General features: G+C 40.3%; 1 protein-coding gene across 1 annotated transcript in view; it reads left to right on the top strand.

The window, feature by feature from the left end:
- Positions 1–27,911, top strand: part of SVEP1 (sushi, von Willebrand factor type A, EGF and pentraxin domain containing 1) — a gene marked incomplete at its 5' end in the record, with an annotated part of 136,995 nt that overhangs the window by 17,104 nt on the left and 91,980 nt on the right. Inside the window, 2 exons of the mRNA XM_082075065.1 lie at positions 5,179–5,434; positions 6,625–6,801. Coding sequence (XP_081931191.1) covers positions 5,179–5,434; positions 6,625–6,801 — 433 coding nt within the window. The remainder of the gene's footprint in view (positions 1–5,178; positions 5,435–6,624; positions 6,802–27,911) is intronic.

The raw sequence follows: 27,911 nt of genomic DNA, 5'->3' as shown, positions 1-27,911 counted from the left end.
GATGAGGTTACACAGGAAGGCATCCAGGCAGGTCTTGAATGCCTCCAGAGAAGGAGACTCCACAACCCCCTGGGCAGCCTGTTCCAGTGTTCTGTCACCCTCACTGAGAAGAAGTTTCTTCTAAAATTTAAGTGGAACCTTTTGTGTTCCAGTTTGTACCCATTGCCCCTTGTCCTATCATCGGTTGTCACCAAGAAGAGCCTGGCTCCATCCTCCTGACACTCACCCTTTATATATCTGTAAACATTATTGAGGTCACCCCTCAGTCTCCTCTTCTCCAAGCTAAAGAGCCCCAGCTCCGTCAGCCTTTCCTCATAAGGGAGATGCTCCACTCCATCATCTTTGTTGCCCTGCGCTGGACTCTCTCCAGCAGTTCCCTGCCCTTCTTGAACTGAGGGGCCCAGAACTGGACACAATATTCCAGCTGTGGTCTCACCAGGACAGAGCAGAGAGGAAGGAGAACCTCTCTGGACCTACTAACCACCCTCCTTGTAATCCACCCCAGGATGCCATTGGCCTTCCTGGCCACAAGGGCACAGTGCTGGCTCATGGTCATCCTGCTGTCCCTTGGGACCCCCAGGTCCCTTTCCCCTACACTGCCCTCTAACAGGTCGTTCCCCAACTTATATTGGAACCTGGGGTTGTTCTTGCCCAGATACAAGACTCTACGCTTGCCCTTGTTATATTTCATTAAATTTTTCCCCGCCCAACTCTCCAGCCTGTCCAGGTCTCTGGATGGCAGCACAGCCTTCTGGTGAGTCAGCCACTCCTCCCAGCTTGGTGTCATCAGCAAATTTCCCTCATCCAAATCATTGATTAATATATTTAGGGAAAATATAGAAGATTGATTGTTACCTGTTATAAGTATCACCTGCTGAAAAGCTAGGATAACATATAATGTTGTCCACTACCTTCATCTACAAAGTTTTTGCAGCTTTGTGCTATGCAGAGAGGGAAACAGTGCTGAAAGGATATTACTGAAATTGCAAGCCACATGTTGCCAAAACTAAGCTTTGTTCCCCCTTCTGTATGTGTTATGACATAATCTTGAGTTGAAATCATATTCTGCTAAAGCAGGCTGCATACAGGTGGGATCTTCAGAGAATTGCAGTGGCGATCTCCATTGTATCTCTTAAACCTGTGCAAATTGTAGTTTCTTCTTCAGTTACACAAGTTCCACAGTTTGCATATGTTTGGGGTCTATTTTTTCACTTTCATTGTAAATGTGATTTGAAAATTGAAAGTTCCTTCTGCAAAGCTCAGAGATGCTGTGTTTGCAAAAAACAAATAAGTAATGGATGGAACATATGTTTTTCCTCATCTTGTTGTTTTTGAAATAAAAGCCATTTTCACTGAAACAGCTTGGGACAAACATCCTGAGTGGAAAATTTCAGCCTGAATACTTAAGAAGTTGAATAGAAGTTTAAGTTGCTTAGATTCTATTTTAAAATAGCACAGTAATTGCTAAGCATGTTAATTGAATCTGTTAATCATAAATAGCACTCCCCTCTCTGCCTGCAATGGCACTTGGCTTAGAGCATGCATTTCTAAATGCATTTCAAAATGAGGCATTTGTATTTTTTTTCTACTCTTTGCCTTTGTATTTTCTTTTCCCTTGTCTTTATTTTCCTGATTCTTTTCAATCTAGTTTTCTACTTCATTCTAGTTTTCACTTCATTCTTGTTTCCTACTTATGACTTAAGTAACATGAGGAACAATAGATTTGGTTTGTAAAGGGTATTTCTGTCTACAAGAGAATTTGTTTTCACTCCCTTTGGGTTTTGCATACAAGTAGTAATAAAATCAAGCCCAACAGCAACACACTGCTTGGCAGTCTTTCTTACTACAGTGCCAATGGTCTATGATTTGATTTATATGTGCTTGTTTTTGTTTAGTATCTACCTGAAGTAAATGAATTGACAAGTCAAAATTAAATTGTCTTGAAATCTGACCTGGCTTGCTGGAAAGATTATAAAATCTCTGCAGGTTCTTTGGACTGACCTAACTTGTAAGCTTTTGTTGGAGCTGAAAGCCAGACAATTTTACTTTATATGTCTTACTTTAGAATTTTGTAATGAAACTGCTCAACTCAGTTCATCCCCATTTTTGGAATTCATGTTTGTTAGGGGTGGCTTAAATACATTTACTACTCATCACGTAACGACATGGGTTTTGGAGTATCATTCAAAGGTCTGTAGTATGTGGTCTGTTATATTGATTGTTGAGTGGTACAATCTGTTACTGAAATAAACATGTTAGTAATTTGCATGGTACCAAGTTGAAAGTCTGCATCTATCTCCTTCCAGATAAGTCCATGGAGGAAGGAGAAGCTGCACCTTCATGATCCTCTGCTTTAGGACCTCAGACAGGCTGGAGAGTTGGGCAGGGAATAACCTAATGAAATTTAACAAGGGAAAGTGTAGAGTCCTGCATCTGGGCAGGAACAACCCCAGGTTCCAGTCTAGGTTGGGAAATTACATATTAGAGAGCAGTGTAGGGGAAAGGGACCTGGGGGTCCTGGTGGACAACAGGATGACCATGAGCCAGCACTGTGCCCTTGTGGCCAGCAAGGCCAATGGCATCGTGTGGTGGATTAGAAGGGGGATAGTTAGCAGGTCAGAGAGGTTCTCCTTCCCCTCTACTCTGCCCTGGTGAGACCACAGCTGGAATATTGTGTCCAGTTCTGGGCCCCTCAGTTCAAGAAGGACAGGGAACTGCTGGAGAGGGTCCAGCGTAGGGCAACCAAGATGATTAAGGGAGTGGAGCATCTCCCTTATGAGGAAAGGCTGACGGAGCTGGGTCTCTTTAGTTTGGAGAAGAGGAGACTAAGGGGGACCTTATTAATATTTATAAATATATAAAGGGTGAGTGCCATGAGGATGGAGCCAGGCTCTTCTCGGTGGCAAACAATGATAGGACAAGGGGTAATGGGATCAAGCTGGAACACAAGAGGTTCCACTTAAATTTGAGAAAAAACTTCTTCTCAGCAAGGGTGACAGACACTGGAACAGGCTGCCCAGGGAAGTTGTGGAGTCTCCTTCTCTGGAGACATTCAAAACCCGCCTGGACATGTTCCTGTGCGACCTCACCTAGGTGTTCCTGCTCCAGCAGGGGGATTGGACTAGATGATCTTTTGAGGTCCCTTCCAATCCCAAACATACTGTGATACTGTGATACAGCATCTGGCCACCACGAGGTTGGTGGTCGCCCCATATTTACTCATAGTCTGACAGCCTGTGGCTAACTGTGAGTGCGGTGACTCCATAGGGTGGTGTCTAGTCCACTGGACATTAACATCGCATTTTTGCAAGTGCTCTACCTGTCATCCAACGTACTCGCTGAGTAATTAGCACTATTGCACTGTCAGACTAGAAGGATGAATTGGTCAGGAATCTGTGGGGCGTGTCCTTAGGCAGTACTGAGTATTTTTACAAATGTTTTCTGTGACATAATAGATGAAATGATCCTTAAATCTCCAAGTGGCTGCAAGGCGGAAGGGATTACAGGCAGTTTTTTGGGGCCATGATGGACAACCTAAGGTGATCTTGTTAAACTGCTATTATAAGGGAGAAAAACACAATTCAACAGGAGCAAATGGGGAATGATATGCTGGGTTTAAAATAACCAAGAATCCAAATGTTTCTTGGGAGGAAACTAACAATAATTCAGAAGTGGGCCTTATAATCTAGTGGATCAAAACATAAGATGACGTTAAAATATGTTAGATCGTATTTGTTACCTCAGACTCAACAGAAGAAAGTGTGTCACCAACAGAAGAGTAGGCACCATGATGGCAGATACAAAGATTTTAGTCTCTTAGGAGAAACCAGTTTGCACAGAATGAAGAAAACTGGGTGTTCTTTTAGTCACTTGTTTATCTACTAGTTACCTGGTTAAACTTCATAGCTATTGTCTCTGATTTGACATTCAGTCTTTGAATACAAGATGCCATGGGAAACTCCAATGATTGTTGTCATGCTGTAGGTATTTTTCCACACATAAAATTACAGTTTTGAGGATTGGTTATTTTTCTGGGTTCCAGTTTCCTAGAGCAGTTGTGCTGGTAGTAAAGATTCAGCACCTGACTGTAGGACGGATGCTGACGGTGAGTGTAGGGAAGCAAATTGCTTCGTGCATTGTCACTCTTTTGAAACTTATTTAAAAGGACGTGATATACCCAAATTCTTTCCTTTTTATTTATAATTTTCTAGCCTGGCAAGTAGGAACTTGTTTCTAACTAATCCCATGTTCTCATCTGTTTCTAAAACCTGTTCAACTTCCCTTCACAGAGAGGGGCTTATGAAGTCTCATCAGGCACAACTATATTTTTGCATTGCACATCACCTGTCTGAGATGTTTTTTTTTAACATCTGTTTCTGACAGGATCTCTTCCATCTCACTACCTTTTCCTTCCTTCTATCTGTGGTTTTGACTGTTTCATCACCTTTCACGGATCTGTCAGTCCCTACAATTTTTCCATTAGATTTGTGGATTTTTTGAGCAAAATTATCCCTAATAATGCACTTTTTGTTCTTAGTTACCTCTTACAAACTTTAGAGAATTTGTCCCTAAATTACATACTGAAAGCCATGATAATGAGAGTGGTTATGCCACCATTTGCAGCAGGCATTTTCAGGGTAGGATTTGGTGAGTTTTCACCTACCTGAATGGTTCAAGCAAATTTGGAAACAAATGGCATTTCACAAGCTGAATGGAAAAGCAACATGGACGGAACTGGCAGCTGATACACATCCACATCATTCCCATGGCACTGAGACAATTGGCAGCATCTGATCTCTCATCTCATGGGTCTTGCACTAGAGTTTTAATGTTTGTATTACCTATGCAACAAAGTTGCTGAAGCACTGGTCAGGAACATGGCTGTCTGACACACAGGTGACTTAATCGGTCAGTGTGAAAAGTGTCTTATTTCAGATCGTGTCATGGTTTCTGTGATTGTTCAGACTGTGACCATCTGAAGTGTGACTCAGTAGGTGGCCTTGTCTAACCGCAGGCTCTGCTTGCAGATGGTTGATCTTTGTTGTAGTGTGTGGTCTTACAAGGACTTAATCTAGGTATATAATTCAAATAAAAAGAGCCACATCATGGAGGAAGTAGTGTACAGATCAACTGCTGCTGACCTTTTGCTGAGGTGTGCGATTTCGTTTTCTCTTCCAGCAAATATTACGGCATGCCCGTGGAAATGCCACAAAGGTGATATTTCTCATTACTGATGGATATTCCAATGGGGGAGACCCAAGACCCATTGCAGCATCCTTGCGAGAATTTGGAGTGGAGATCTTCACCTTTGGGATATGGCAGGGGAATATCCGAGAACTGAATGACATGGCATCCCATCCAAAAGAAGATCACTGTTACCTTCTTCACAGTTTTACTGAGTTTGAAGCTCTGGCGCGCAGGGCTCTTCACGAAGGTATTAATATACTAACTTCAGAAGTCTACAGAGAACAGAGAGGTCTGCATAGAAAGATCTCTAGTACTGTCTTGTAATCAGATTTCATGTGGTGTTGATCCCTTTTTTTGTAAATATTTTTCCTCTTTCTAGTAGAGGTGTTCATTCCTCGGGTAAAAGGATAAACTGTTTGTTTGACTAACTCGTCATCAGCAAAATGTGAGCCAAATTATTCTGCTTGGTATATATATATTTACCTCCATTCAGGTCTTCATTTTCTCCATGAAGAACAGACTGTGGTCTTGACCCAGTGTAACTTCTGCTTGAATAGAAGAACTTTGTATTCAGATACATGGTTGTCCAAAAGAGAAACCTAGTGCACACATTAGGACTCGCCTTAATACCTGTTGTTATTTTACACAAAACCCAAAGCTAGACTGTTCTGAACTGATTTGTGTATAGGAGTAAATACAATTTATGGCTATGACCTTATACATTCAGTAAAAACTGGAGAGAGCAAGGGGTGGAAAGCGACTGTGCAGTTGTTCTTTTTTAATCTACCATATTTTAGAAAAACACAGAGTTCTTCCTGAAAAAGAGAGTAAGTTTAGACTAGCAAGAGAGAGCATATGACTAGACCTTCATTTGTAAGCCAGTGCTGCCTCATTGAGGCTTACAATATTCATCAGACTAACCATTTGCATTTGTTTGCTACATTTAACTTTTAAAAGCATACTACTTTTATGTAAGTGGTGTCATTTACTGCCATTCTGTTTGTTACATCTAAGATATAACTGGTCTATGTGAATGTGCTGCAGGAAAGATTTTAGTATGACCAACTGGTTATATATGCCATGACCAAGTGCTCTCCTGATGGGAAAGAGGTGGCATCCACCAAAGCCAGGAAAGACTGTCCCGGCAGCTTCTGCTGGGAGTGGGACTGCATTCTGGTGGTCTTAGACTCAAATGAAGCCAGGTTAGAAAATTTGGGGACCTTTGCACCATGGATTTAAGTGAGCTTTTTTCCAGAATAAGAAAACCGATTTATTTTTTTTACACTTTGAGTGTAACAAGGCTCTGCTTCAGGCTAGCATCGCTACTACTTAAAACTGCAGCCTAGGGTTGTTAAGAAACATTTCACTAATGACATAATATGAGGTTGGGGGGGGATTTTGTTTGGATTTTTTGTTAATAAATTGATACTATTTCAGACCTGCCTTCTGGCAGCTATATCCAAGAAGATTTATCGCATTGTTCATATCTCTGTGAGGCAAATGAAAACTGCTGTGACATCATGGCAAGCTGTAAATGTGGCACTCACACTGGCCAATTTGAGTGCATCTGTGAAAAAGGATACTATGGAAAAGGACTACAACATGAATGCACAGGTGAGTCTCATGTCTCAGTGCTTGTGTTTCTCTTTATGGCTAATCCAGTTGAGAGTGAAAAGCTCTATTTGGGGTTATTGATATGAACCTGGATCAGAATTCGTTTCAGGCTGTCAGAAAACTCTCTGGCTGAAGACACAGAATAGCTCTATTAGTCAAAGTCACCTTGTACCTTGTCTCCAGCAATAGTCCGAAGAGATGGACAAGAAAGTGATAAGAATAGGGCAAATGTTCTGATACAGTAAAACTTCCCTAAAACACAGCTCACCAGCAGTTTGTGACTGGAGTTTACGAAGTCTGAGGTAATGTCTTTTGCCCTCAAGTGCTCTTAGTAAATTTTTCCTTCATAAATTTTGCTGATCACTTTTTGAACTTTCATGAACTTTTCTGTTTGGAGAGGGGCTGTGTATGTGTATCTTTGCAGGATAAATCCTTGGCGAAACTTACAGTCTATTGAATGTTCTTTAATTCTCTCATGTTTACTTTCAGTTACCAAAGAGGAAGAAGGCATTGGGTCACTAAACAGAAATTTGTCATCACATTTTGCTAAGATTATTATTGTTGTTGTTGTTACTGTTACTGCTTTTTGAACAAGTCCTTTTACTAGTATACATTCAAAGTCTCCAGTTGAAATAACAACAATTTACAGTTCTTTATTGTCAAAGAAAGTATGCAGGTTTTGTCTAACTCAATTAATTTTTTTAGGACAAAAGTTTTTAAATTATCAGAGCATATCTGAGCTCTGGTATATTTGGTTTGTGAGCTGGACAAAAGGAATACTAATAATAAAATATTGGTCAACTTGAAACAAAATACAGTATTTATATCAATTCTCATATCTCACTTATATTCTGCATACCACAGTTCTCAGGAAATGTCTCCTCATTAAATGTGAACTAGGTGCAATGGATACATTAATTGGTTGGATAGCTGTTTATGAGGGCCATGCTGCTTTTTTAAATGTGATTTTCAATACATGTAGGAAGTCTCTTGAGGTGACTTGTAAGAGTTGGTAGTTCTGTTCAGAGACTAGACACAGGCAGGTTTGTGACTAGAAGCTGAAGAATTCCTGCAGGTTTAACAGAGACTGTGATGGCTGTATGTCTGCACGAGGAGGATTATAAGGATACACTGAGGGACCTGGACTATACATAAGCACATAATGGAGAAGAGGTGTTGTCTGCCACCAGTGCAGGAAAGGACTGAGATATCCCAGTGTTTGTGTTGGAAAGCTGATCAGTTGTATTATACTCCCTGCCAGTCATCACCTTGTAATTTACCTTGTGCCTCTGGAGCATCTTTCCTTTGTTCTGTATTCAGAGGAGGTTAGCAGGAATTCATTGGGGTATGAGTGCAACCCAAGCAGAGGAATGTAGTTAAAGTCAATGTCAGCGTTGGCATATTGGATCAGAATCCTGTTTTATGTAAGTGGGTGCAGCTTACTTGTGTGCTCAGTTAACTCCAAATGAAGATAACACTATGCCATTTTCCTTACTTTCAATTGTAATTCTAATTTATTTCAGACAAAATCACATTTTTATCTTAATTTTTTCTTTTGTAGTTCAAGTCAACTTCCTCCACCTTGAGTGCCCTAGTAACCTGTGGAATACAATAAACACAGAATTTCTGCCTTTATCAATAGCTTGTATCATTACATATTGTTTTGAGCTCTTCCTAAAGATAGTGGGCCTATTATTTTAGAGTTACACTTTCTACATGACAGGATCTTTTGATGGGACAAGTATATCTTCTGAGTGCCACCAAAAATGAAAAAAGTCTGATTTCTTTAAATGGGTACTTTGCAGCTGCAGATGAAAGTTTAATATTTACATAATCAGCAGGTGCTTCTAAACTAAGTTTTTAAAAGGGGTTGGTATTAGATACACTGCAAATAAGCCGATGATTGCAGCCATCTGCTGTATATGTGAAGGCAGTTGAATACATATATTTTAGGGAGAATTTGACCTGAGTAACTCAAGTTGTTCTTTAAAATATGTCTACTGTGCTCAACTATTGTATTCGCATATTTTGAAATCTTTCATTCTGAAAAGGATTCCAATTTTTTTTTTTTTTCTTTTTTTTAACATTTCCCAGCTGAGCAAAGCTGTGGATTGGTGAAGCATAAGGAATCTTGAGAATGCATCTTAACTTTTCTTCACTGTATAATGTGCAGGAGGACTTTTGGCAAGTTTACAGTGATAGGACTTACATTTTAATTCGACTAGTTTTAGCTTTTAGTTGGTTAAACTTGCAGATGCTCCATTAGCCTATGTTTACTTAATAAACTAAAGCTTTTTTTCGAGAGTGTTCATTCAGATGGGAGATTGTTCTTCTGTGACATATCTGTTCTCTTCTGTATGCTCTTGTGCTTATACATTATACCACCTTACTGTTGTTTATGGTTTTAAACGTGAGACATCAGAACAACTATGTAAAAATGACAACAGTTCTTTACTTTCCTAATTGCCTGAAAACACTCTCTAGAAAGCCTTCATAAAATAAAATAAAATAGGAGCCACATGCTTTGTGCCAAAAAGCAGAAATTGGCTTCAATGTTCCTTTGTTGTTCTTTATAATATTGTTGATGATGTGCCACAAAAAGAAGAACAGACTGACTGTTCTGTACTTTAAAAAGCAAAGCAAACAAGAGCTTCTTGGCCCACATGAGAAGCCTCATGCAGCCAGAGATATCTGTGACAATTGTGACAAAGGGAGAAAGAGGAAGAGCAGAGGCACTATCATAACCAGTCCAAAGTATTGTGGAGTACATAAACACCTCCTCTTCAATAACACTTCACTTTTTTTCTCCTTCCTTTCCTTGATTACCAATGTTGAGTTTCAAACTAGATAAAACTAAACAAAAATACAGAGATGGTCAAAAACAAAGCCGTGATTTCCACTATCTAACACTGTGTCTTCCACCAATAAAAATGTGGGCCATTCAGGTAAACTGCTTGTTCCAAGAAAAAGTAAAACAAATGTCCAGATCTCCATTTGTATCTTCTTCTCTGTCTTAGGAAGTTAGGGAATATGTTTGTAACACAGCCTTTTCACACTTTTTTTTTCAGCAAAATTCTCCAGAGAAGGTTCTTTTTTTAAGTGGGTTCTTGGGTTGGATGACTTTTTAGATTGACAGTGATGAAGATAAAGGAAGATGCCCATCATGTTCATCTCATCACTTACCTCCCAAGCAGAACCATAGTTTTTGGGGAGGCCACGAAACTTGTCTTACAACAGTATTTTCTTTTATCTGACATGTGGATACCATTTTTTGCAGCACAAGGAACCCATGAAGATGTTGTGCAGTCGGTGGAGCAGAACTAGTAAATGACATACTTGTAGACTATGCTAGTTATTACTTCTTTTGTTAATTTCTGGCCCAGTACTTGGGTATAACTATTGAAGTGTAGAATTTCACCATCTATATGAGTATTCAATAGGTTGCCTAGGCTTTGGTTTAGGAGTATGCCTCATATTGGTTATCACAGCTACGAGGGCAACAGTTTTGCCTACAAAACAGCACGTGGATTAGATCTATAAACAGCCTTTTCAATGAAACCTGAAACCATGTGGAAACTTTTCATTTTTTTTACAAATTTTAATTCAGAACAGATTCACTGAAAAGACTTTAAACTTGGAGGAATCACAGGTCCAGCAAGGCAGGGGAGATTTGTATTTTGTGGTTTCTTGGATTTTGGACCTAATTTTCTGCTGAGTACTTTTTTCCATGAGATTTTTAGTATTGTTTCTGTTAAGAATGCAAAACAAAAGATGATGTTCATGAGTTGGATAGCTTTCCAGCTAGAAAAAAATATTTTTGTGTGTAATATGTTACTAACAGTTATTTACTTAGTCATGCAGGAAGAACTTTTCTGGTGGTGATGGAACAACTTATCCTTGGTGCCATCTCAAGGCATATCAAGGATAAGAGGGTCATTAGGAGCAATCAGCATGGCTTCACCAAGGGGAAATCATGCTTGACCAACCTCATAGCCTTTTATGAAGACATAACAAGGTGGATAGATGATGGCAGAGCGCTGGCTGTGATCTACCTTGACTTCAGTAAAGCATTTGAGACAGTCTCCGACAGCATCCTCACAGCTAAACTGAGAGAGGTCTGGATGATTGGGTAGTGAGGTGAACTGTGAACTGGCTGAAGGAAAGAAGCCAGAGAGTCAGAGTCTAGAGTGAGGCAGAGTCTAGTTGGAGGCCTGTATTAGGTGGAGTGCCTCAAGGGTCAGTACTGGGGCCTATATTATTCAATATATTCGCCAGTGACTTGGATGAGGGAATAGAGTGGACTGTCAGCAAGTTTGCTGATGACACTAAGCTGGGAGGAGTGGCTGACACGCCAGAGGCTGTGCTGCCATCCAGAGACCTGGACAGGCTGGAGAGTTGGGCAGGGAAAAATTTAATGAAATATAACAAGGGCAAGTGTAGAGTCTTGCATCTGGTCAAGAACAACCCCAGATTCCAGTATAAGTTGGGGAACAACCTGCTAGAGAGCAGTGTAAGGGAAAGGGACCTGGTGGTCCTGGTGGACAGCAGGATGACCATGAGCCAGCACTGTGCCCTTGTGGCCAGGAAGGCCAATGGCATCCTGGGGTGGATTAGAAGGGGGGTGGTTAGTAGGTCAAGAGAGGTTCTCCTTCCCCTCTACTCTGCCCTGGTGAGACCACAGCTGGAATATTGTGTCCAGTTCTGGGCCCCTCAGTTCAAGAAGGGCAGGGAACTGCTGGAGAGGGTCCAGCGCAGGGCAACAAAGATGATTAAGGGAGTGGAACATCTCCCTTATGAGGAAATGCTGACAGAGCTGTGTCTCTTTAGCCTGGAGAAGAGGAGACTGAGGGGTGGCCTAATTAATGTATACAAATATATAAAGGGTGAGTGCCATGAGGATGGAGCCAGGCTCTCTCGGTGACAACCACTGATAGGACAAGGGGTAATGGGTTCAAACTGGAACACAAGAGATTCCACTTAAAACTGAGAAGAAACTTCTTCTCAGTGAGGGTAACAGAACACTGGAACAGGCTGCCCAGGGGGTTGTAGAGTCTCCTACTCTGGAGACATTCAAAACCCACCTGGACACAATCCTGTGTAACTTAATCTAGGTGTTCCTGCTTCAGTGGTGGGATTTCACTAGATGATCTTTTGAAGTCCCTTCCAATCTCTAACATTCTGTGATTCTGTGGTTCCAATGTCCTAGTCGAAGAAAGCTAAACATCTCTTCTGCAATGCTGTGTCCTTCCTCCCTTCCTTTTGATAGGAGCTTTTACCCCCCTGGAAACTGCATGACTGTTCTTCAGTATTCTTTTTCAGGAGTAATTTCTTTAGCTACACTGTAGGAGTTACGGGCTTAGTAAAGCTTTGCCAACCATCTTGAAATTTTCATACTGTACGTGGAAATTTTCACTAACTTTACAAGATCCCTCCAAGCCCCAAGGCATCCAGAGTTAACAACACATATCGTAACAACCACTATACTCTTACACGGGTGCCTGTCATGGATTTGGAAGAGAACTGCCACCAGCACCCTGAGATTCCACCAGTGATTGACAGACAGGGAGGGAAAAGAGAGCAAGAAAGGAAGTGTGAAAAAGACAGTGTACAAAATTACTCCAGCCTCAGCAAAATCTCAGGGTAAATTTGCGTGTTCAATCTGAAGGTCTGAATTAGTTCACAGACTGCAGATTTTCAAGCTCTTAGAACTTGGTTTCTTGCTCTCTCACAAGTGCCATTTCATGCTTTCGTCTACTGACTTTACTCCTTAAAACTGGACAGGAGTTGGTTTGGTTCCTTTTCTCTCCTTTGTTTTTAATTTCTTAATCAGAAAAATACTCTTCAATTCTAGCTTAGTTCTCACTAAAAGAAGGCTTCTCCTGAGACCTGCAGCCATAGAAAACAAGCAAATTGAAAAAGCAGCATCTCCTTGAGGAAATTGTCAAGTGGCTACTAGTCTGTTATCTTGTGCCACTTAAACCAGCAGATCTTGATAACCAAAAAGAAGAAAGAAGAAAAAAAATATTAAATAAGATTAATTGGAAGAACTTGGAATACAACTGGGCAAGGAAGTTGGGATGTATGTGCTTAATGAAGCATTCATTAATGCTTACAAAACCTGAGCAGTTTGGAGAGACTTGGGAGTTGGACTCATCCACTGTAGAGACAGAAAAGCTTGACTGGAGAGTCCTTTCTCTGTGCACAACACCTCAGTCAGTGATTCCGTCCTTTTGCTTAGCAGCTCTCTAATCATGAACTCCTTTCTGTAACCCCTTTGGGAGATGAGATACCTTTGTATACTTCACTCTTTTGTTTGTCATTTCTTCATTTTAAAAAATACTTCTCCTGAGTGTAGCTGCCTTTTGTTACAGCCTCTCTTCAGTGGCTTTTTTCCTGTAATAATAAGCAGAGGTTCTATTGTGAATATACTGTGTTAAAATGACTGGCTGTCATATAAGGAGAAGGGAAAACAAGAAAGCAGGGATCTAAATCAAGAGGAAGGATGCAAAGTACCCATGACTAAGCAACGGTGAATTGATGCCTAATGAATACTGGCAAAAACATTTCTCGCTGTCATTCTGTGTATTTTTTCTTATAAATCTTGTTTGGCTCATTATGGGTAACAATTTGAACATAACATCATGATGATTAAATACACAAGAAATGTAAATCAGTATGTTTTTCTACCAAGGCTATTATAACAACATGATGAGTAAGTACAGGAGATACATGAATCAGCCTGGTTTTCCACTGAGGATACTGGAAGACAGGTATATGAGGGCGGCAGATATAGGAAGCAAGTACCATAGATAAAGCTGTGGAAGTTTAGTAGGTTAGTTATCTTTTAAAAAAACTCCTTAAGACTTCAAAAAGTAATGCAAAAATATTTGTAATTATTGTTTGCATAAAGTCTGAAGAAAATGGCTTTTACAAATACTTTGTATGGAAAATATATCTACAAGCATGCAGACATGTTCTTCCAGATTTTTTACATTGAAATCTGCTTCTTCAAATATATGTCCCATGAAGCCCAGTATTTTCTGCTTTGCTTTTGGAAATTCAAGTAGAGATTCTCCTTATTGTTGCTATAGGAAGCAAAGCAAAGGATGAGTGAAAAAGAATTTGAATGCTGCAAGATTTTTTCAAATGTAGGACACAATAGAGATGAATTCCTTTGGTTCAGGAATTTAAAAGCATAATATCAGTAAACTCCTCAGGTCAAGAGGTGATTTTTGGGTAGAAATGAATCTCTCAGAGGTAAGTATTAGCTTGGATGATACTATAGTAGTTTTGCTTGCATTTTAAATGGCTTCTGACACAAAAATAGTTTGTTTCCCACCTGAACAACCTGCTTTATGAAGATGGGGCATTTTTGGCAGAGGAAGTTTCTTTTGCTGACTTTCCTCCTTGAAGCCTTATCCACTTGTACCCACAGAGTGATACCAAAAAGGTTCCTAAGGCACAGTGTGTATGAAGTGATAACAGGTTTTGTGAATTACTGAAGTGTGTCTTATGGTACTGTAAAACCTCCATGATGTGTTTTCCAAATGTTAAGCCTTTGAAGGGAAACAGTAGCAAAACTTTTTTTTTTTTTTTAAAGTATACATTTTATAAATATCAGTAGGAAAAATACCTGCTGAGGTTGGGGTTTTATTTTCTTTCTTTTAGGATCTAAGTATTCACAACTCAGATGAGGCAGATCATGCAGTCTTGCTTGGGGGTTTTGCTTTGTTTTGGTGGAAGATTGCTGTTTTGTTTAAGATTATGTAAATCTCAGCATTTCCAAACTGGAATTTTAATCCAGATTCAGTCCATCAAAAAAACTCTTTTAACAGACTCTGGAGCCAGACAGTGAGCTTTTCTTGAAAAACTGTAAAAAAGCATCTTTTCTTGGTCAATTTTGTACAAGTTTTTTCACCTACACAAATGACATGTGCAGCTACTGGTGGTTTTTAACCATATCCGTAGTTTTGATAAGTATTTTGATAAGTATTTCCACTAGTGTTAAAGAGTTCTGGATCAAGTCCTTAGAACTGTGACTCATTTTTTTAACTCTTCTCCAGGCCTTATGTATCAATTTATATACATCTTCTGTTGCAAAATTAAAAGTTTTAGGTAACGTGACAGCTAATATGGGTAGTGTTTTTTCATTAGTGTAGAGCTTTTCTAGCTCTGTACTATGTAGCTTGTTTCCTTTGTATTTAAAACTGAATTGCAGCAGAGAAAGGAAACCTCAAACCTACCCAAAAACCACCAAAAGTTTTCTGTATATACCAGCATCATTTCTGAGGAAATTCTTTAAAAATCGAGTTGTAGGGTGAAGGTGAAAACCCAGCTTCGGTTTTGACATGTGCAGACCAGAAAAGCAAAGGTGTAATTTTACATCTGCATGCAGTATTGAAAAACATCTCATCCTGTCCAACTAGATGTCATCTGAGGCTTTAGAAAATAGGTTTCTATGCCAAAGCAGACTCTTACTCTTGTATTATGTAAAGAGCTATTTCTGTAATGAATTTGATGGGAGGTTGGAAAGTGATGCACAAGTTACTCTTTTTTCCTTATCTCGGAAGTGACTTGTCTTGATCACCTCAGAAGTCATGAAAATAAAGCCTCTGGCCAAAGTTCGTATGTGCAATTAGGGGAGAAAAATCAACCATCTGGAGGGCTTGAGAGAAGCAGAATCTGTGCTGTGAATAGAAATAGAGATGACATAGAAATAGTCTCCAGCTTTCTGTGCTGATCAGCCTTTGGCTCTCCCTCGAGCACCCAAGCTGTCCTTTGGCCAGTATAATAACGATGCAGGTGTCTGTCACAATGAAAGGGGCTCCAAGCGTAAATACAGGTCCAGATAGGTTTAGCCTTTAGTTAAATGACTGTAAAACCTTTACTCTTAAGCCTGGGCTTTGCCTTGAGTCTCTAGACAGGATAAAAAGCAGGCTGTCTTACCTTTGCTGAGATTTTACACGGTTTGAAAACATCCTTTTCCAGACGTGTGTAGTCCTGGGCGAAGTGGTAGTTTACAAACTTCATGCTGACCATGTCTTCCTTAACTGCCTGAAACATTCATCAGCCAGTTGTCAGAGATTTTTAAACAGTTTAGGCTCCTACCATTTTAGCATAGGCCTTTGATTAACCTTTGACTGGTCTTGCAGGTTTAAGGATCATTTTCAGGATTGGGACTTGTATCATACCAGGCACTTATTGAAGTAATTGTCTATCAGTTGAATCCCTTAATGAAAAGGCTTTTACTGTAACATTCTTTGGTTACCTCTGTGGATTACATGGTGTCATTCACTGCCTTTTCAGAAACACATAGCCAGGTTGTTTTCATAACAGGCACGCACACATACTATTCCTGAACTTGTGCCTGTCTCACAAATTAAAAGCAGACATCTTAGCATTCTGTGAGCCTTTAAGTAGCTTTTGTCTTAGAGAAGAAAAAAATGAAAATTCTTGAAAGAGGACATCAGGGGTAAAATAAGATGGCAGTATACAGCCAAGAGTGTTAGTTATTGAAATGAGGAGAGAGGTTAAGATACTTATATCTTGTTTTAATGGATTATTTTGTCCCTAGTGGCTCTGAAGGCTTGAAAGAATCACCTTTAAGTACTTAAGTAATTCCAAGGATGCAGTTTGTGCTACAGTTAACTTGTAAGGTTTAGCCTTAGTGCCTGTGCCTGTGAGGTTGTCAGTAGGTGTTGTGATTCGTAGCACCACTAAGTTGTTCCCGAAGTCTTGTCAAAGCTGATTCATTTAATCAGACTGGAGGTAGCTCTCTTAATGTGACAAAATCAGGCAGTCACTGTGTCTCTGCATTTGGAGTTTGATGGATTGTACATGGTGTGTTTGCCACTTGGTCAAACAAATTTGACTCTTAGCTCTCAGAATCATTTTCCAGTTAAACACAGAGTGTATTAATATTTTAATTTTATTTTTAAATAATTGTTTTGACTTATACTGTGATATTCACTCTACCCAGCCCAGTGAATATTGCAAAGTGTATTCTCTGTAAGAATGAGTACTATTCCCTTCAACATTTTAAATATACTTGTTTGCTTCTCTTCCGATATGAAGCAAGTCTTTGATGCAGTTTGCATCATTTTTCAGGTGTTCAGAGATGGTAATCTGTTAATTGCCCTGGATTTGCTGAGAGGGAGAAGAAAATGTATAAGGAAAGGTGCACTAAGCTCGTTGGGTCATAACCCACAGCTAAATAAGTCATTTGTTTGCAGATTTTGACCTAAGCAAATCTTTTCAAGAGATATTTACCCAAAAGGTAATGTAGGTGTTCCTTCCACTGCCGTCTGTCCATTTGGCCATATGGTGTCCATTACTACTGTCGTAAGAGAGGAAAGAGAGTAGCGAGAAGGGATGAGATGCCTTTCTGTTGCCTCTCCTGTTCAGTCCTATCCTTCTTTGTGCTCTCTGTGGAAAATTGTCTGGCAGGTTCCTCAGATAATTTCAGAGTCACTTCCAGGGAAGAAGCCCTCTCTCTCCATCTTCTGCAACTATGCTCTTCACTTCCTTCCACTGTGCACGTTCTCTGTTTTTTCAGCCACAGGGGTCCAGAAGTACTTCAGACTCTGGTACCACTCCAGCAAAGGCAATGGACAGCAAGAAGAGTATGCTGGAAAAACATCATGATGAAAAGGGTGCAAAAGCCCACTCAACTTGGAGCACAATTAGGGCAAATAAATTGCAGACATATTATGATAAGCTTAATCTATCTGCCAGGTACCCAGCTGCCAGAATGGATGAGAGAAGTTTGGTCTCCTTTCTTATAAGCAGCCTTGTTTTCTTCTGTCACTCAAAAACCTACAGCAGATGGCCCACCTTCTCACCTAGAAACAGTGCTGACCGGGTCCCTAGAGAATGAGAAAGCAGCAACACAGATCAGTTTCATCAAACAGGAAATTGGTTTCTCTTGGTTTTGTTGGTGTTTTGATGAAAACAGAAATCAGGACTGCACAGAAATGGGAACAACTTCAGGCCAAAACCCTAGGGTTTAATTCGTTACCATGCAAAACAAAGCCAGACCAGCAACTCACACTTCCAATGCAGATGTTTTAGTAGGGCTGACATCTGAAGATAGTTTGAGGAGTTGTATTTTTTCTCCCTAGCCTGAAATTTATTAAATATGAAGTATTTTCCTCCACAAGAATGGGAAGAATGAATGGACCTTTGCTGGGGGTGGGGAGCAGGGGAAGTTGGGATAGATTGATTTTACAGAAGTGTGTATAATGTAGTTAATCACATAGTCTAATTTAGTCATGTTGTTTAGTTATGGTTTGGACCTGGTGGATTTGAATCAAAAATCTGTACAATTAAGTACAAAGTTGCAGTTTTTCATTAGTGTTAAGCACTGAGGAATGGCAAATTCTCCATCTGTGTAGGTGTGTGTGCAGCTGTACTGATTTTATGCAGAGCTTCACACTGTTGTAACAACCTAAGATCTGGCTCCTCCTGGCCAAATCTGCTTGGGTTTTGTCCATGAGAGCAAAAGAAACATTCTGAGGATAGCTAAAAAATAAGTGGATTTTAGGCCCAAAAAGTTCAAAGAGTGTTCCCTTGTAAATGCCATAGTAAATACCCACGCAAATTTTCCATCTCCCTGTGGCATGTAGTTTGTTTCTCAAACAAGAATGCCAGAAGATAAAATACAAAAACTTTCCTACGTTGTGGCTGCATGCTTGGGTTTCTTTATTGTTTTGTTTGTTGGTTTTGTGTTGTTTGTTTTTCACATATTATTGCTGTTAATTGCAGCCTGTTTGTTGGTTAGGACTTTGCAGAACAGTTCAGAGTATAACATTTTTATTACGGTTGTCAGGCTTCCCTTTAGCTACAGTTTTTATGGATTTATGACAGAAAAATGCTTAGAATAATAGAATCTCAGAATCATTTGGGTTGGAAGAGACCCTCAAGATCATTGAATCCAACCTCTATGTTCTGACTGTGCTCCCCTAGAAAAACTCTTATCCAGAAATACACATAGGTAGTATTAAAAACTGTATAGAGATAGAGCAAGGAAATGTCAGTGTTCTCGTGGAACACAGAAACACCTACACTTACTTGACCAGGAATACTCTAAGTCACATTAATTCAAAGACATATATTTATATTCTGAGCTTAATTTCTGTGTGAGAACGTCTGAAGCTTTGGAGGAAAATGTTGTCCTGATGCTGTGTTTTCTTTTCCTGTCCCTCATTTCACTCTTTGTCCATCTGCTGCCCTCAGAGCATCCCATGAAGCCCGTGAACAGCAGTCTCTTAAAGCCTGCTGCAATAACTTCAGCATCTACCACAGGAGACAATCCCAATGTGTCTTACAGCAGCAAGACCGTGTCTGTGGTTACTCTTGGGACTCCAGACCAGTGTAGAGGTGCTCTAGTATCTTCAAAGGCAGCAGCTAACTAGTTTAAATCTTTTGCATCTTTTGCACATCTCTTTTACATGTGTGTCACGGAGGTGCCATAGATCTTAAAGCAGAGGGTATGGAAGAGGGGTTTGCCTGCAGGATTATGAAATGCTGCAAAAGTTACTCTCTCAAGGAACTCAGTTCACAGGACTAGGTTTTTCTAAGTACAAGGGGAGTGGGAGGCTGAGTAGCCTTATTCTGAGGAGCCTTGGTGTCAACACAGAATGTAAGGAGTGCTTACCAAACCTCATGGTTATACACGAGAGCTACATGTAGTTAGTATTTCTTTTTGACTTCCATCACTATCTATGTCACAGAGGCATTAGTGTGTATACCTAAATATACTCTGGTCCTCTTGCCGTATTTCTGTTATCAGCTTGGCAAAGAACATCATCTGAAATGCAAATATTCAACTTCCCTCTTTACAAAGTCTAAGCCTTTGCCTGAAAATACTGAAGATCAAGCTATGCAATCACTTGCATACCCCTTCACTTCAATTTTTGTGTGATTCTGAGTTGTAGAGGAGTAAAACACATATAAAAAATTTGCTTTCTTTTATTTCTGAATGGAAATTCAAGATACAATGTCTTACAAAATACAACACCACTTCTAAAACGCAGGACTTCTGTGGGCACTTATATTCTTCCTGGTTGGCCAAAAACACTTCACAAAACTGTCCCGATGGCGGCACAGTGGTGATGAGTAGGTCATGGCACAGGAGTACACAAAGGCAAGGACACTTGGTCTTCATTAGTGACTTGATTTCAGCAATGGGAATAGCCAAGCTGTATTAATGCATGGCTTTTTTAAGCAGCCCCGCAGCCCAGCTTGTGCCCACAGTCCAAACCCATGAAAACAGAAGTAATGTCACCAAAAATTGGACTGAGAAATAGCATACCAGGCTCAGACACTGAGGAACCCTCTGCCAGTATTTCTTTAATGTAACAGTACCTGAGTGTTACCTTCATTCATACCTGTTCCACCACATAGCTTTGATGGTCCTTTTTAGTACTCATGCATGATAAACACTCTCCTAGCTTAGATGCCAGAGGAGTTGAGCCTAGAAACAGCACTAAGCTATTCTCTGGCCCCAAGAGTGTAGTTTGCACAGCTCTCAGTTCCAGTTGATAAACGAGGTCTCATGCTCTGACAGCCTCCAGGATTCTGATGTCTTCACTCTCCCAATAGCTCTTTACCAAAACCAGCAGCTCTTCAGCAACTGCCTGGACACTTTCCACTATGTCACAGACAAGAAGGCAATGTGCTCCCTGAGAACATTTGAGAAGCACCTTACTGTATTCTTGTTCTCCCTCTGTCTCGTTTTCATTACCTATCTCTCAAGATGCAGCGACAGATTACAGCTGTTACTTGTCTGGTTTTTGCCTGAAGGCTGCAGCACAGACAAGTATTAAAAGTAACAAGTTCGATGTGGTGCTTCACAAAGTCGTCTGTAGCATCTTAAATTTCACTCCCAATGACGTTAGGTTGATTTATTCTCCCTAATTTTAAGGTCATTTTTGGGAGGCCTCCTGTGCTGAAATAGAAGGTGCAGTGCCTTGTACATTCCTACATGAGAGAGGTAGTTCATCATCTGTCATTGCTTCCCTCACTGGTTCACAGTCTGCAAAAGTGCAAGAAATTAGCAAAGAACTTGGCTCCAACTGAGGAAAAACTAGCATATTTTTAGACAGCATTAATTATCTTGTGAACATATCCAACTGGAATCAAGTGCTGTTTACCAATAGATTTTCTAGCTAAAAATCAGTGGTTTAATAATTCTAAGTCCTCGATACGTTAAGCAGTGACTTAATCATTATTGCTGTTTTTTTTTTTTTTTTTTTCTACAGGTTGCAGTTAAGAATGTTTCCACCTTCTTATTCTCCGCCTCTGCAGGTATAGATGGCCTTGTTTATGGCAAAAAAGCTCAGAAAAAGGTGCATACATTTAGAGAACGTAGGAGCAGAAATGTAGCAGATCTTTTTCCTCTCAAAACACACAAAGGATCTCGCTGCCTTTTAGAAGGAGAACAAGTGATTCTGCTTCTTCAAGGTGGAAAAAATAATATTCTTAAAGCTGAGAAGAGAGTGGAGGAGGGGGACAGAGCATAGTTTCACTTTATGTACAGAGAGGCTGAGCGCCCGACAGTTCTTGAAAGAATCTCACTCTGCTCTTGCCCTGCTCCCTTTTTGGCAGCAGCAGCATCAGGCTGTTTCATTCCAGTTTAAACAACTGCTCTTCAGTAAAGCAGGTTGCTACTTTAGCACATTTCTGGTCAATACTGATGGCAAGAAGGGGCCTTACAAACACATGACTTACTAACCAGGGATTCCTGCTTTACAGGAGAATTCTTGCATTGCAGAAGATCTTTGCAGAGCAGCAAGGGACAGAGACCAGATTAGTGCTGTCCAGTGAGTGATACAAAGGTGTTGTTCAGAAATGTTTTAGTGGAGGTTCTTCACAGAAGGAAGCTTTGTTAGACTGAGGACAAAGGATGTGTATTTGGTTGCTGTACTGTAACATCATCTTTTTTATCTTTAATTTTTTTTACTATAGCTCTTGTGGTAGTAAAGTTCACTTTGTTGGCAGGCACAGGACTTAGTATTTAAAACACATTCCTTCAGTTCAGATCTGAGGTGACCCTTTTGCTTGCAGCTGACATTGCTTTAGCAAGAGTCAGATCCATCATTAAGGACTTCCTTTATGTCTTGCAAAGAAATGCAAGGGGTGAAGGAGAAGGGAAAATCACGTAAATTAAGTGAGAAACAGTCACTTCTCCTAATGTTTCTTGAGTAAGCAGCAGTTAATAGTGAGCATAGTGATCTAGGTCTCTCAGTGCTCTTACTTTCCATAAATGAGGCTGTATTTTGATCTACATATTTAGATAATTTTAAAAGAATTCAGGAGATCCTGTCAGTTTCCATGAGAGTTTTGCATGAAGAATGGAGGATGGGATTTATGGCATTTTTCACAGTAAATCATGGGTATCAGTAGTGATTCCAGGAATTAAGTGGAAACTATAACATGGAGACTACAACAGTTTACTGAACTCTACACAGGGATAGCCAGTCTAGTTTCACAACATGTAAAAAAAATAATTGGCAAACCCACCACTTTTTATTGTCTGATTACTGGCTTGAGCCATTGCATGTGCTTCAGCTCTCTTAAGTTAACCCAAAACTGTCTGACTCTCACCCTGGGCTGCTGAGTAAATAAACATGGAAGTAGTGACATATGTTCTCCATCTGCACAGTCATGAGCTCTATCTTCAGTGCTCAGAAATCTTAATTAATAGAAGTATAATCACTGTTACTGAAAAGTATATTTAACGATAAAAATAAGGGATGTGGAAAAGAGGCCAACTTTGGCACCTAATGCAGTAGTGACAGTTTATTGAAGGTCTGGCAGAAATGGCTTTACTTTCCTGTTTATAATAGCTTTTACTTGCTGCATTCCCCATCTGTGATTCAGCAACTGGAACTACTCTGATCTGCAGAGAAAGGAGGCAGAAATAGGTTTGGGGTTTTTTTTTCTCCTTCTTGATCATATGCACCAACAGCTGCTGGGAGTGGTTGTTGGAAGCAACAGCAGAAAGGGAGTGTTTCACATTCAACTAGTAATAAAATTTAGGACCATACAGGGGTTTGTTAATATTTTGCCAGAGAGCAAATTCAGAATTTTTACCTGAATGAGAAGGAGAAAATAGGAGGATGTGGAGTCTCAGACTCCTGGGTTCCTCATGCAGCTCGCTGCTCTAAGGAAAGCCAGTTTGCTCATTCAGTTTGACCAGAGAGTGATTTTTAGTTACAATTGTAAGTCCCAAGAATCACTAAACACAAAACTGTTCAAGTTGCTGAGTGGTGAACACAACGGAAGTGGATCATGAACCACCAGGCATGTTCTTTGCCACAGAAATCTGTCAGTGCTGTGGAGCTTGGGGTAGATGCTTTATCATTTTCTAAGCCCTCAGCCCTTATTTTGGTTAAAATTGCCTTTGAAGAATCCCTGGAGAAGGTGATCTGTTGAGTTAGGCTTGTAACCTGAGACTGTTGGCTCTGTCAGAAAGTGTAGGCTGTGCTGAGCAAGCGTGGGCTGAGTTGTGGCGATTTCAGCACGTCCCAAGAGTCATAGACAGTGGAGTAGATTCCCACCCCTGTCCAGCTTCCTCTGAGTGTTGCACATCAGGAGTTGCAAAGGAACCCATTTTTTTTTCCCCAGCCCCAGCTCAGACTTCTCTTTTTCCAAGCAGTCCCTCTTTCCCATTGTGGATAAAGGAGAACTATTTCATACTATCCAGTGTATGCCTCTAGCTCAAGTGGAAGTTAAGCAAGCAGCATATAGTGCAGCCCAGATGTATCACTCCTTGGATGTATCTAACTGCTATCCCTTGGGATTTGGTTTAGGGACAATTTTGGCCCTTTGGGCATCTAGTAGCTGCTTATTAGTCCATCCTGTTAGGGAGGTGATGGACTGATGCATTTGGTGGTAAAATGAGAAGTAATAAAAAAGTAAGAGAAAGTATGGAGTGACTTTGGTCCTTGCATCTGATTTGAATGCTCCTCTGCAAATATGTCCTTTTCTTGGCCCTCCCTTTTCTGTCTCAACACAGAATCCCTTCTGTCAGCTATGATTTTGCTTTTCAGTATTTATGTACTTAAATAGCAGGAAGCTATCCAGAGATCCAGGGCACTTAGAATGGTACTACTGTGTGCTATGACATCTGCAGTGATTAAGGTTCACTGAGGAATGTGTGTCTGTGATTATGGTGAAGACCATGTCCAGAGAATCACAGAATCACAGAAGGTTTAGGGTTAGAAGGGATCTCTGGAGATCCTCTAGTCCAACTCACCTACTAAAGCAGGTTCACCAGAGCAGATCACACAGGAAGGTGTCCAGGTGGGTTTTGAATGTCTCCAGAGAAGGAGACTCCACAACCTCTCTTGGCAGCCTGTTCCAGGGCTCTGCCACCCTCAAAGTAAAGAAATTTTTCCTCATATTCAGATGGAACCTCCTATGCTTCAGGCTGTGTTCATTGCCCCTTATCCTGTTGTTGGGCACCACTGAAAAGAGTCTGATCTCATGCTCTTGACGCCCATCCTTGAGATATTTGTAAACACTGATGAGATCCTCTCTCCTTCTCCAGGCTGAACAGACCCAGCTCTCTCAATCTCTCCTCATAAGGAAGTTGCTTTAGGCCCCCCATCATCTTTATAGCACACCCCTGGACTCCCTCCAGTAATTCCTTGTGCTTCTTAAATTGGGGAGCCCAGAACTGGATGCAGAACTTCAGCTGCAGCCTTACCAGATCAGAGTAGAGGAGGAGCCTGCTATATATTAGTTCTGCTCTGAGCAAAGCATTTTGAGAATTGATTTTATTTCCCTGTTTCAGTAAGAATCTGATTGTGTGGGTAGTTTTGGACACAAAACCTTCACTTGCATATAAAAAAAAGCATAAAGAATCTCTGTATGGCAAACTTTACACAATCAACTACATTAATTTCCTAGTAAGACCTTTTCGTAGTTTCAGAATTTGTTGTACACTTTTAGCACAATATGTATTAGAAATTTGCAGGCACATGAGGATGTACATCAGTATCCAAGTTCTAAAAATCAGAAGTACTGTCATGAGCTGATATCAGTCACTAATAGGCATGTTTATATTTGTTTTGGTTATGCTCTCCAAATGTATCACCAAGGCTATACTTGATATCAATGCAAACAGCAAACCCGTAAACACTGTCTAAAATGCCATGGAGATTTAAACCAGAAGAGCTTCATTTCAATGCATGAATGCCATTTCTGTGTACACAAATTACGCATGTTGTCAGGATATATCCTGTGAATTTGTAGCTTGAAGAAAGCATGAGTAAAGCTTCTTTTTAAGCTACAATACAGTACATGGAATCAGATTTTTTGTTTTATTCCTGAGTGAGCTGCCTGCTTTGAGAGAAAGACATAAGTTGCCCTCCATGAAAGTGTATATACTACTGTTATTTCTATGATTGCAAAACATTTAAAATACTTTTAAAGGCTCTGTGTTCTTGTGATGCACATGTGCAGTTCAAGTGTTAATCTGTTTAAGGCACTTACTGTGTTTTTAACATATGATAGTTGATCTGCTTTTTAAAAAAGTTTTAAAACTGAGTATAAATGGATTTTTTATATATTCCCCTATCTAAGTGTGCTGGACCCAAGCCTACGTAGGGATGCTCAGCATAGTTGTGACTCACTTGTGGAAGAACGTCCTTGTAGGCATCCTATCTTGTACAAGCTGTGACAGCTCTTGGGCTCATGTTCTTCAGGAGGCAGATAGTTCCCCACACTGTGTATGCTTGGAGTGCTGAGGTGGGATGCTCACCCAAGGGACTGCATCTTCTTCCAGACAAGCTTTCCAGTTCTACGGCTCCAAGTGTCTCGGTTTTATCATGAACAAGTTATTTCTGCTGAAAGTTTATTATGACTGTTTTAAGTGCTTAAAGATCTAGAGCTACACCATCTCAAAGTGCCATTCCAAATGCTGCAGCCTATTTGGTAGTCGAATACTGCAGTTTTTATGTCTGTAAACTTGGTAAAAAGGTTTAAGTGAACCCTTCCCCATGTATCTTGTATAGAAGTAGCTAAACTTCGGGCTTGTCTCAGCCTGCTCTCCCCAGTGAGAGGAGGTTTGTAAGTCTACTAAAGAGGTGGAGCAAAATACATCAAACAGGAAGAGAGAAGACATCTAGCTTGTTAAATTGCTAATCATGTTGCTGTGAGAAGGATGCTTAAGGGATACTGACAAAGAGCAGATGGATGAGCAGGTTCAATGCTATCTGAAATTAATGCAGAGCACATGCTGGGGATAACAGGAGATATTAAAGAGCTGGAGAATATGCTGGGACTTAGCAGAAATCCTTCCCTGATCCCTACACTTAAAGGCAAGCTCAGGGTTTTCTTTCACAGTCTTTGTATAAGTCATACATGTCAAATGTTTAACTAAAGCCACTTCTTGCATATTTATTGTAATCCTAGCATGCTCCTGGCTCATGTGGGGTTTTTTTATGTCACCATACATGTTGCAAACTGCCGAAAGGTGGATTACAGTATCTGCCAAAGGTTTACATTCTTTTCTTCTTAGCTTTTCAAAGGCATTTCATGGGCACGAATAACACATTCCGACAAACCTTCTATATGGGAGATAAAAAAAAAAAAGAACAAACAAACAAAAAACAACACACACACAGACACAAAACTTTCCCAGATAACTTAAATGTGACAGTAAAAGCTGCATCTCCTGGAGGCCGTCTCTACGTTAGAGACTCAGGGTATGCAAGGTCTTTGAGAAGCAGGCTTAAAGATCCTCATATGCAGGTCCAGTGAGGTACATTTCAGGGCCCAGGGTAGTCTGTTTTTCTGTTGGCCCAAGCTGAGCATCATTTGGCTTTTAAACACCAGGAGAGAAACCCACAACCTTAATTCATTGTTTGGTTTGGTAGAATAGACTTGAAAATTGCAGAATCCTGGGGCACCTTGCACCACACTTGCAGATTACAATAGTTACAGCAACAGCCAAGAGATATCACTGTGAAATATTTGGAAAGGGCAGGGGAACTCGGGAGTTTCAGGCAATCATGGCTTCCATCAGTTTGCCTGGCATGTTATTCACATTCTTCCCTTGCAGAGGCTGCTCACAAATGAATTGTGCAGCAGCAGCAGAATGTTTTATGGAGGCAGGAGGGAGGGTTGGACAGCACTGCATGGGAGTACTGCAAGACACCCCAAACTCTTCCTTTACTGCAGCAGTAAGAGGGAAAGTGTTAGGAAATTTCTGGCTGCTCAACGTGGAATGGCAACCCCCATTTCATCTGTGACAACATGCATTATTCTTGTAAAACATATTTTATTTGACAGGCCATTGTCACAGAGAATACATAACAGCCCCTTGTTCCTAGTGCTTCTAGTAGAGGGTCCTCCTGGCCTTTAGGCAAATCTGATTGTGTAGTACTTTGTCACAATGGGAGATGCAGATACCAGGGTAGGAAGATGTAGCGCAGAATAATCTTCTTTGGACTTCCCTCCTCATTAAAATTTTTACTTCTCCTTAATAAAATAACTAAGCTTTATAGTCAGGCCTGTTCACAATGGCAAATTTAGAACATGACTGATGGCAAATACAGCTACCACAGCACTTGTTTCACACGCATGAAAGATCGGGGTAACATACTTTCTAATTTTCAGTGTTTTTTTGCCATTGCCAAGATGAAGTAAAGCAGTGAGAGAGAGATCCCACACCTTCAGCTGTATTTCCCCTCCACAGGCATATAAATGTAAGTTAATTTGAGGTTTTACTTGTCCTGATGTTGTGGACTATAACTCAGAGTAGTTCTAGGCACACACACTGGATCTTCCTCATAGCTTCCAATGAATGAATAAAAGCATGAGACTGCATATGCCATGTTACAGACCCACGTAACCAAAAATCTCCTCTCCATGTATGTTCAGTAACAAAAACTGAGGAAAAAGAGAAAGAATTGAATACAAACAGACAGTCTTCATTGTTTATAGACCTATGGATTGCATCATTTTTAGTAGACACGAGCAAACCAAAATAAGAATAGGTATTCATGGTATACTCTGATTCTGGGACAGATTCACCACGTTGTTGTGTTGAATGTGTATCTGTGTAATCAATGTCATAAAAGTGATTACAGTAGCATAAA

This window comes from Streptopelia decaocto (assembly GCF_964273445.1).
Source record: "Streptopelia decaocto genome assembly, chromosome: Z".
In the NCBI taxonomy this organism is placed as follows: domain Eukaryota; kingdom Metazoa; phylum Chordata; class Aves; order Columbiformes; family Columbidae; genus Streptopelia; species Streptopelia decaocto.
The sequence above is the reverse complement of the archived record's forward strand: the minus strand, read 5'-3'. Positions and strand labels throughout refer to the sequence as shown.